Genomic DNA, 12,032 nt, shown 5'->3' with positions numbered 1-12,032 from the left:
CAAGTATTCTCGACATTTCTCAGGGGGACTCTGGACCTCCCTCCCTTTTGAGTTCCTCCCACTTATTTCTGGGAAAGGGAGAATCTAAGACTTGAAATAAAAGTGAAAGAAAAAGAAAACAGTGAGTGATTTAAAGAGCAATGTTAACATACTGAATATTCATGGGAACGCTAAGAGTTTGGGGTGATGGTTATCCCTCTTGGAGAGAAGAAGAAAATGAGGCATGGAAGATCCAGTGAGCTGCCCAAGGCCAGCGGGCACAAAGTAAATGAGCCAGGACTCAACCCCAGGCCTTGTGGCTCATAAGGACTACAGAGGGAACTCAGAGCTTGCTTCGAGTCAAGCAAACATCTGCCTTTGGAGCTTGCCGAATGCATTGCTGATGGTGATGAATTTGGCCCTCTGCACATTCTGGGTGTAGTTAAAAGCATGGCCTTATGGACTCTCAATGTCTTCCAGTCCTTTACAAGTAAGCTCTTGAGGAAAGTGTAAGAAAAGAAAACAGTATCATCAAAAGAAACCATCCCCTAACCCACAGTAGCCATATGAGACCATAAAATACTGTATTTCCTGGTGACCTTCTAAAAAGTCCTACAACCTGTTTTTGGTGAACAGAATTCTCTTCAATAATGAATATTCCAGAAGAGGAGATCATTTTCTTGTCTGAGAACTTATCTGGTCAATAGCTAAGATTTACCTTGGATAAACAGAATGACTCCGTTTTGAATATCTAGCTGCTAAGTGAGATTTGGGACATGGCTGGTCCTATGCTCTTTTCACAATCCCCCTCAGCCAAATAAGATTCATGAAGATGCACCGAGGCCAGTGTTCTTGGCAACCCTTTATTAGCACTGGCTCCTTTGCAGAGGCAGCCTGATTAAACCATTAATAGCTCCATCATGATACTAGAAATAATCAACTTCAAAAGTGGTTTATTTCCAATTACATGAAAAGCAGCTGAAAGGAACACAGGAGACCATGGGGTCTGGTCCCCTAATTTTATAACCGGGTAAAGAGAATCAGTGACATTCACCTATTCACCTGAGTTTACAAACCGATGGCCAACCTGCAGTTCGATCTAGAAGGCCCTTTTCCATGTGCCCAGCTACCTTGCATGAAGATGGTTTTACAACTTGATTTGTTGCTCCCAGAAAACAGGTGACTTGTGAGTAAATTAGAAAAAGAAAGAGCTAATTAAAAATGTTGCTATCACATATTTTTGAAGATCGAAAAAAATAAAGTGATTATTTGATAAGAATGAAGACAGTATATTATTTTACTTTATCTGCGTGTGTTCGGTGAGACAGTTTTGTATACTATATAAAAAACTGCATACACTCTAAAGTGAATGAAAACTTTATAGTTTTGTACCCTTAAAAGACAAGGAACAATCTTGTGCAGAAGAGAAAGAATTGTCATTCCCTTTCCAGGAACAGGCCCTAAGTGGTCACATATCCATAAGGAGATGGATGCAACAGGATGAGAGTGGGTGTTGGAAGTTTCTGGAAGTCAATGGGAAGGACAAGGGCAGGAACTTTTTTTTCTTGAAGGAGAAGAAAGTTTATTTCCCCACTTTTTTTCATAATGAACAAAAACTGTATAGCCCTACAAAATGCTTTATTGCATATTATGTTACATATAATCTGTAAACACAGATTTTCAGGACCAAAACTTTTTGGAAAACATACATGAATATGCCATTAATATCATAAACTGACTTGTATGTCACACAATGTAAACCTCTTTGCATGCTCAGATGAAAAATACAAATTGGTAGGGATTCAGGCAATGATATTAGCAAATTACCTCAAGTCTCAAATAAAAGGTACTGTATAGCTAAAACTAAGTCATTGTTGGCAAAGTTTTCCTTTTACTTATACAGTAGCTTTTTATAAACTTGTCTGTGCGGTGATAGTATGATGTCGTATAAGTCACTCAATCCTGAGGGAGAGTGGCACTTACACCAGTGAACCTAAATAATTATATTCTGAAATAAACGATCAGATCGGGGAAAATACTGGACTAGAAGCCAGATTAGAATGTTACTTATAAATTACATTTTCCCCCAAACAAGAAACAGTCCTTACTTATCTATAGTTCATGTTTCATAAAGCTGAGCCTGGTATTTTTTTATATTATGATTTGTGGTTACATCTCTGAAGAAAGATTTGACATTAAATTATAAAAGTATAACTAATAGTAACAATGAAAGTAACAGCACCTATCAACCTTCAAATTAGTATGATGATACTCCCTGTCCAATAAAATGGTAACAACTATTTCATAAATGCTGATAATTTAAAGAAAAACAATCTACCATAAAGTATAAACTCAATCTGTAATCAACACTTATTTGACCTGGTTTGAGATAGAGTAGCCTCACTCCAATTTGATTAACTATTTTAGTGAATATTTACAATTCAGAATGCTTTTACAGGGGACTGATTTGAATGACTCAGCTCTCTTTAAAATGTATGTGAGGTAGTTTAAGTTAATGTGTTTTTTTATTTTTCTTTCATAAAGAGTCTTGGCAGCAGATGGAATTATTTAAAAGTATCACTAACGTATAACAAAAGTATCATTTACTGATAGCTTCTTAAAGTGTTCTGTGCCTATTTTTTTGAGCAGTGATGATTTTGTTCTTAAACTGAAAATCATTTTAAAGTAAAAATTCATACAATAGATCTCCGTTACTCTTTGTTGCAGGATGGATTTTGTCCTACAAAAAAACATATATACATATTGAAGTCTTCATCCTTAATACCTTGGAATGTAACCTTCTTTGGGAATAGCATCAATGCAGAGATACAGTAGTCACCCCTTATCTTCAGTTGATACATTCTAAGATCCCCAGTGGATCCCTGAAACTGAGGATAGTACCAAACCCTGTGTACATGATGTTTTTCCTATACATACACATCTATGATAAAATTTAACTTATAAATTTGGCACAGCAAGAAATTAACACAGCAACTAATAATGCAATAGAACAATTATAACAATATGCTGTTCACAATTCCAAGGGTAGGAGATTGTTTCCTACCACGGATCTTAGCAACCTCAGCATACAATTTGTTTTCTTTCCTTATTAAGTTGAGAACTTTCACCTTTTCATTAAAAGAAAGCGGAGGCCATTATTAAGTAAAATAAGAGTTACTTGAATACAAGCACCAGGAAACTGGCACCATCTGATAACTGAGAGAGCTTCTAAGCGATTAACAGATGGGTAGCGGAGACATCATGGATACACTGAACAAAGGGGTGATTCACTTTCCAGGCTGGATGGAGCTGGAGGGCAGGAGATTTCATCACATTACTCAGAATAACATGCAGTTGAAAACTTATAAACTGTTTATTTTGAGAATTTTCTATTTAAAATTTTTGGACCACAGTTGAACTCCGGTAACTGAAACCATAGAAAGCAAAACCTTAGTTCAGGGTGAAACTACTGTACTCAAGTTACAATAAGGTCATACTGGAGTAGGGTGTGTCCTAATCCAATGTGACCAATGTCCTTTGGAGAAGAGAAGAGGCACAGGGAGAAGGTCATGAGTCAATAGAGGCAGAGACTGGAGCAATGCATCTCTAAGCCAAGGAACACTAAAGATCAGCAGCAACCATCAGAGCTAGGAATGGGCAGGGGAGGTACCCCCAGAGAAGTCAAGAGCTCCTGTGTCTACAGACACTTGAATTCCAGACTTCTAACCTCCAGAACTGTGAGACAATTAATTTCTGTTGTTTCCAGCCACCACATTGGTGTTCATTTGTTACTGCAGCTTTTGAACACTGACATAATCTAACACATTCTAATATCAACCCCATTCAGTCTATGCTAACAGGCACAGGAGACAAGTACATACCATTAAGCTACTCTGGGAGACATGGGAACATCAGATCCACAGCTAAAAGAGCGCTTTCATTTTTGGACTTAAACAATGTTGAGTACTAGGCAGCATCTGTAAAATTATCTGGTCCAGCTGGTGTCTGCCCCTTCCTCTTGCTTAGACACAGCCAGCGTTGGTGTGAGAGAGTGCGTGGCAGATGTGAGGATGTTCCACGGCAGGTTCTGATGACTGAGTGAAGATGTTCCTTCTCGGAAACATTGACCTGCTCTTTATAGCATGCATAATATACCTTTGTACTCAACACCTTTTCCACGTGGTAAGGGATACTTGAACAAATTTGTCCTATTTCTCTTGAGTTATTTCTTTTTCAGTGTAAACATTTTTAGTTTTGTCAACACTTTACTCCAAAAACATGACATTGGAACTTTCACTCTCCTGATAAACATTTTCTGAACATATTCCTTTTATTTCTCTTCTTAAAAACAGGAAACAACTGATTCCCAGTCTCACCCCTTCAGGGCACTGTGGGTCCTACCACGTTTATGATCTAGGCAGTAGACTTCTACGAATGCAATCTCAGCACTGGCTTTGTTACTTTGTTTTATAGCAGTTTATTACTCTTAAATAAAAACATAAAAAACGATCACCAAATCATTTGGCCAGAGTTTTAAAAGAACACAGCAGGAAGCTATGAAACAAACAAACATAAGTGATAAGAACTAAATTAAGGATGTTAATTAGGGGAACAAAATGAGTAGAAAGGCCATACGGAAAGTGGAGAAAGGTGGAGCATGCCTGTCATCGATGCCCTGATTGCCATTTCCATAAGAGAAAAATAAACTCTACACAAGGCTGAAATTATATCGAATTTACGGTCACAGTTCCTTAATGATTCAGAGAACTTTTCTGGGCCTTGAACTATCAGGTGAAATTCACCCCCGATATTTCACGTAGGCTCTTTTCTATTTTCCCTACGTGTCAGCCGGTCTGAGAAATAAAGGGAAAGAGTACAAAAGAGAGAAATTTTAAAGCTGGGTGTCTGGGGGAGACATCACATGTCCGCAGGTTCCATGATGCCCCCTGAGCCGTAAAACTAGCAAGTTTTTATTAGTGGTTTTCAAAAGGGGAGGGAGTGTAGGAAAAGATGAGGGAGTGTACGAATAGGGTGTGGGTCACTGAGATCACCTGCTTCACAAGGTAATAAAATATCACAAGGCAAACGGAGGCAGGATGAGATCACAGGACCACAGGACCGGGGCAAAATTAAAATTGCTAATGAAGTTTTGGGCACACATTGTCATTGATAACATCTTATCAAGAAACAGGGTTTGAGAGCAGACAACTGGTCTGACCAAAATTTATTAGGCGTGAATTTCCTCGTCCTAATAAATCTGGAAGCGCTATGGGAGACCGGGGCTTATTTCATCCCTCTGCTACAACCGTAAAAGACAGCCATCCCCAAAGTGGCCATTTCAGAGGCCCCCCCTCAGGGACATATTCTCTTTCTCAGGGATGTTCCTTGCTGAGAAAAAGAATTCAGCAATATTTCTCCCATTTGCTTTTGAAAGAAGAGAAATATGGCTCCACCCGGCTCACCAGCAGTCAGAGTTTAAGGTTATCTCTCTTGTTTCCTGAACATTGCTGTTATCCTGTTCTTTTTTCAAGGTGCCCAGATTTCATATTGTTCAAACACAGATGCTCTACAAACAATTTCTACAGTTAACGCAATCATCACAGGGTCCTGAGGTGACATACATCCTCCTCACCTTACGAAGATGTTGGGATTAAGAGATTAAAGTAAAGACAGGCATAGGAAATCACAAGGGTATTGATTGGGGAAGTGATAAATGCCCATGAAATCTTCACAATTTATGTTCAGAGATGGCAGTAAAGACAGGCGTAAGAAATTATAAAAGTATTAATTTGGGGAACTAATAAATGTCCATGAAATCTTTACAATTTACGTTCTTCCACCATGGCTTTAGCTGGTCCCTCCGTTAGGGGTCCCTGACTTCCCGCAACATTGAACCGCTCCAGGCCCATCATTATGAATATGTATCACCTCTGGGTCTCAATGCTGCCTGGACAAGCTGCCTGAGAGGTATATGTGGGGCTGATTATGCTGAAGATGTGAGGGACCAAGTGTTCATAGAGATTGTTGATTAACAGAAGGCTCAGTTAATCAGTGTTTACAATAAAGTTTTCCAGTTCTTTTTAATATGTGTATATAATTATTTTCTAAATTAACATTCCTAAAGAAAAAGATCCTCTAAACTCTATCCAGAAAAATAAAAAAGAGGAAAAAAAAGAACAAAAATGTTAGTAACGGATGACACCTTCAGAAGCCAGTTATTTTCTCTCCCTTTTGGTAAAGGAAACATGAAATTGAGAAGAAAAAGTCATGCTGGTGACACCCCAGATGAGCTTCTCCTCCTTGCACTAGTTGCACATAAACACGAATGGCCTGCTTTCAGCTCTCAGAGCTCTCAGACACTCACATCCCATGAATCACCTGGAATCTTGTTAAACTGTAGTCTCAATCAGCCAATGTGGAGTATGGCCTCAGATTCTGGGTCTATAACAAACTCCCAAGTGATGACGCAGTGCTCATCCTTGGGACACACATTCGAGTGGCAAGAGGCTGGAACACAGAGCTTTCAATGTTTCAGCTTCCTACTTTTGGAGAACTTACTATCCACTTAGAGAACATCGCCACAGCCCACCAGTCACTGAGAGCTCAGGGGGAAAACCGTGCTCAGTATTACAGAAGTAAATCCGGCCCCTTCCCTTGGAGGAGCACACCCAGCCAGGTGTTAGGAAACTGAGACTTGAAAACCAGAGCTTGAGGCTCAAGACAGTTCTCCGATGAGGTCTTCATAAAACGGCAGACCTTCAGAACTCTAAGCCATGGGTTTAAAAAACCAATAAATGATTGAATAGCTTTCCTTTTGTATAAGTTAACCTTCTAACTTCAACATCTAAACATCTAAAAGCATCTTTTCTTTCTTTCTTTCTTTTTTTTTTTTTTGAGATGGAGTTTGGCTCTCGTTGCCCAGGCTGGAGTGCAATGGTGTGATCTCTGCTCACTGCAACCTCCACCTCCTGGGTTCAAGTGATTCTCCTGTCTCAGCCTCCCAAGTAGCTGGGATTACAGGCATGCGTCACCACACCTGGATAATTTTGTATTTTTAGTAGAGACAGGGTTTCTCCATGTTGGTCAGGCTGGTCTCAAACCCCTGACCTCAGGAAATCCACCTACCTCGGCCTCCCAAAGTGCTGGGATTTCAGGCATGAGCCACTGCGCCAGGCTCATACTGTTTTTATGCATGTTATTTATCAAATTTTATTAGTAGAAATCTGATTCTGACATAGACTTGCTGCAAAATACAATGTTTTTGTTTCTAGACTATGGTCAAAACTAACTTTTTTTTTCCTGAAGGGAAAATAGGGTAACTTTAAAAAGCCAAATAAAATTAAGCTCTTTCAGAAATCATTTATAATAATTGGCAAATGTTTATGTGCTGACACCTGTTGTAAAAGTTTTTAAAAATATTCAATTACTTCAAGTATATCAAAAATTCTACCTACAATTGTATTTATATTATTAATTTGCATTAATAATCTGTTTTAATTGGAAAGATGTAAAATCCCAGGTGAATTCTAAATTAGTTGAATTTTAAATAAGGAGTTTTTATAAAATATACTTTAAGTATTTAAATCAAATACGAAATAGTGTCTGTTTGGGTTTAGTTTGGCAATTATTTTGATGTTTAGATTTAATTCAATCATTTAACTATACGGATTCAGTTTTATTTCAAATAGATTTCAATGTGTATTATGTGAAGAAATTATATATAATACTAAGGTATTATTTATTTAATTAAAGTATTTGAGTTTGTTTCTATGTTCAGCAAGGATAATTCAGCTATGTTTGGTCTGGGTTTGGTTTCACATTATATAGCCCATACAATACTCATCTTGAAAAGGTTCAGCTTGCATTTGAGAATAGTTTTTAATTCACAATAACTTCAGCACTTATCACCTGACATCCTAGGTATGTACACACACACACACACACTCACACACCCTCAACCGAGTGCCTGAGTATTGATCCTTGTTCTAATGTAATACAAACTTTCCAGAAGTATCTTAAGCTGTTTCCAGACATGGTCATGAAGAATAGGTTTTCTCTCCCAGCACTGATTCATACATGGTGTCTCCATTGTGGGCCCGTGTGTGACGTGGCCGCATGCTGGCTAGGCACAGGAGATCCACGTTGTCGAATACTGCACTTACCTCCAGTTAGCTGTTGTTTCCTCTCACAGAACTGCAGTTCAAAATACTTGATGAAGCAACTGGACAAATCATTAAGTGTGGTCTTGGCATGTCCAAAGGCTTCTAAGATGCACATGACCTGTGGGAGAGGAGAACGTTTTACTGAACTGCTCATATTTTAAAAAATAAAATTGATGTGTAATAGCGACGATGCAGCAAATACTTCCTGGTCTGAAAGTTTCTATCCTGCTCATAGAATGCCATATTGAATTTTTAAGCTTCCTTTTTCCTCGAAGGCAAGCCACTAGCATCTTATGTCTCAAATTGTGGCTACTGTTCATGAAGCAATAATAGATTGCTTCACGACACTGCATTCTCCTGTACCTAAGAGAAGGAAAGCCATTCTCTTCACACACAGCCCCAAGCTTAACAAATGTTATCAAGATTTCAAACCTGAACAGAACAGTAAAATAGCGTTTGCATTTTGGAAGGGAAGGAGTCATTTGAATTAATATAAGCAAAAGTCAGAATTTATTTTACAATAGTACGTTTATTTAAATATCGGCATAGAACATTCCTTTGAATACTTATTTACTTTCCACTCATACTCTTTTCAACCCTGACTCCCATTTATCCTCCCTGCACCGTGCTTTTGCCTGACACCAACTATTCTCTTCCACAGGGCAGCAGTGAAACTCCCAGCTGAGCTGCCACGCCGCCTTCCCTCGCTGCCCTGTGCTTTGTTGCATACTGGCAAGTTTGTGGCTTTGCAATGCTATGATAAAGCTCCTCAGGCCAACCCTGGGGGCTGAAATTCTTCCTTGACATGTTTCCTTAAGCATTAACAGTAGAATAAAAGTCACTGCTTCTTCATCAATTGACTCTGCCTGTGAAGGTGATGGGGACCAAGCAATTCTCCAAAATGTATGAAAATCTGGAGGGTTCAAGGGTGTCTCTTGCATGATAGTTATGTTCCATGCGGTTTCTGCATCAGCCACAGGAGGGAGTACAATAACACCTTATTGATACATGGACTAGTTTGCCTGTTCCCCAGTGTTTCTAATAGTGTTTTTTGAGAACACTATCCTACTTTTTTTTAAATGCTTTGATCCCACTTTTTTTTTTAATTTATTTTTTATTTTATTTTTTGAGACAGAGTCTCACTCTGTCATCTAGGCTGGAGTGCAAGTGATGCGATCTCGGCTCACTGCAGTGGTGTGATCTCGACTTACTGCAACCTCTACCTCCTGGATTCAAGCAATTCTCCTGCCTCAGCCTCTGGAGTAGCTGGGATTACAGGGGCATGCCGCTACACCTGGCTAATTTTTGTAGTTTTAGTAGTAGAGACAGGGTTTCGCCATGTTGGCCAGGCTGGTCTCAAACTCCTGACCTCAGGTGATCTGTCCATCTCGGCCTCCCAAAATGCTGGGATTACAGGCATGAGCCACCGCGCGCGGTCACTTTGATCCCACTTTTAAATTTCCTGGCATCTGCTACATTAAGGTGTTGAATTAACCTGGAAGTATTTTATACTGTGAAAGATTATAAAATAGTTTGACGCTAACCACAAATTAAAAAATGCCACAAGTTGTGATAATAGTGAAGTATGTTAAAACTTCTGTTTTTGAAGTTTGAATTTTGGAGACAAACATATATTAATTCCTTACAAAAACTTCATGGTTTAGGTCTGTATATAATAACCTAATTTTAAAGATGATGAAAGTAAATTGATAGCAGTGATGATAGCAATGTTTTCTGGGAAAAAAATGAAATAGTACTTAGTAACTCTTCGTTTTTGTATCTTTTCCTATACTCTAATATGAAATATGTAGTTATATACATACAATGAAAATAAGAGCATGATAGCACATTTTAAATATTAATAATATTACATTAAACAATTATTTTAAAAGTCATAAAAATAGGATAATTTCTAAAAATATTTTGCTTCTATTTATTTGGTGTTGTGTCTGATAAGTAATGTTTTGATTATTCTTGGAAAAAGGACATTACAGGTAATTAATAACTTGTTGCCCAAACAGTCAATATAGGGAAATGGTTAAATGCATGTGCCTGGGAGTGAGAAGGAGCTACCCCCACACCCCAACACTGCTAATGAGAAATTATATAACACTGAGGAGGTTCTCTGAATTCCTCAAACCTCATTTTCCTTAATTCTCATGCAGGAATAACTCCTTCAGTGTTTGTCAGTGTCCGCTGTGTAAAGCACTCAGCTTTACGTCTGGCACAGAGAAAACATTCAGCAAATAACAACAGTGAATTTGACTTGTGTGAATAGCAATAGACAACGTTCCTGTCGTGCTCACTATGTGCCAGGCAGTGTTCTAACGGGTGATGTGTCTGTGCATGTGTGTTCTCTGTTAATTCTCGGAACCAGTGTATATTTTACACTGCTTTACACAACAAAGGACATAAACCAAGTAGTTTTCCCAAGGCTCAAAGGTTGTCAGCAATGAAGCTGGGAGTTGAACCCAGCTTTCAACTCTGAAAACTCTGAGCTGGCTTTCAGAATCACACACTTAACCACTGCACTATGCAGTAATTACTGCTGAAATACCAATAAAGACATAGAAGGCATGAAATGAATATAAAACTAAAACTACTTAACAAAACGCAAATACTCCATGGCATTCTTTCACTGTACGTTGTCATCCATGAGTCAAGATTAAAATGCTAAATAAACTATGCAATAACCAGTTTTTTATCTTTAATTAGCCACTTGGCCGATAGGTGGCACTAAATAAATGTATTAAGAGAAATACTGAGCGAAACAAAACTGGCATTATTCCACTGCTCACCTTGATTTCAAAAACAATAATGACAACGTTGCACAGTAACAAAATTTAAATAAAAATATAAATGAAGAAAATTAAATATATATAATTTTCCTCAATATTTACTTATTCAAATTTTATTGACTTTTTTTTCTATTTATAATGTATGGTATTTTTTCTATAAATTTATGTCCCTAGAAGTTGTGGACTATTATGGTAGGAGTTAATCTACTGTATTTTCTAAAAGTAAAAACTTGTGGCATCCTCTATAAAAAATATTAACTCAATAGATATCAGTCCATCACTCTGCTCTCTGAAAGCTATTGCATAGTGAATGCTTATTTAAGTGATTTCAACAGAATTGAATATTCTTAAAGTTGAAATTCATTTGGACCAGAGTTGGTGAAGGTTCCAGGTAGTTTCTTCCTGAAACATGACTTTTCTGTTCCAATAAATTTAATGTCATGGAAAATCCCCTGCTTCCAATGTTTGAAATTCAAATGCAGGGGTTAGAAACAAAACAGCCCTTCCTAACTGCTCTTAGCTGCTCTGAAACTTTATGGGGGAACAAAGCCATGTCTGTGGTGATCGGATTCCATCCATCCATCTACCCAGTGGGTAAAGTGCACTTGAAGCACAGGACTAAGGCAGGTGAGCTCATGTAGGCTTTTAAGATGGGCCAAATGAGGTGTAAGACTGACAGAAAGATTACAGTCACGTCTCGTAAGAATAAGTGTTTGACCTGCATATAATCGCCAAAAGTCATTTCTGGACCTCAGTGCTGCACTTTCTCACTTTCTAGTTGTTACCAACTAAATCTTCCTCTTTCCCTCTCTTCTCCCAAAACCTCCTTCAGGGAGAGTACTGTGTGCTGTGACAGTGTGAAACTTATAGTTTCCACCCAAACCCTTTCGTTTTGGGTTCTCTTGCTTCCCATACTCCACTGAGATGACAATCTTTAATTTTAACAACGATGCCATTATTGTCAACCACAGGAACACTTTCTCTACTCCTCAGTGTCTGCCCAATACTACACTGAAGACCACCCCAATACATCCTGACTGATATGGTTTGGCTCTGTGTCCCCACCCAAATCTCAAGTCGAATTGTAATCCCC

General features: G+C 38.4%; 1 protein-coding gene across 9 annotated transcripts in view; it reads right to left on the bottom strand.

Moving 5' to 3' along the window:
- Positions 1 to 12,032, bottom strand: part of MYO16 (myosin XVI) — a 717,368-nt gene that overhangs the window by 304,694 nt on the left and 400,642 nt on the right. For all 9 annotated transcript variants that reach the window (XM_054529223.2, XM_054529222.2, XM_054529219.2 and 6 more), the window contains one exon: positions 8,142 to 8,259. In XM_054529223.2, the coding sequence (XP_054385198.1) occupies positions 8,142 to 8,259 (118 nt within the window). The remainder of the gene's footprint in view (positions 1 to 8,141; positions 8,260 to 12,032) is intronic.

This window comes from Pongo abelii, chromosome 14 (genome assembly GCF_028885655.2).
Source record: "Pongo abelii isolate AG06213 chromosome 14, NHGRI_mPonAbe1-v2.0_pri, whole genome shotgun sequence".
NCBI classification, from domain to species: Eukaryota; Metazoa; Chordata; class Mammalia; order Primates; family Hominidae; genus Pongo; species Pongo abelii.
Note: the sequence above shows the minus strand (reverse complement) of the source record. Positions and strands in the feature narration are given on the sequence as shown.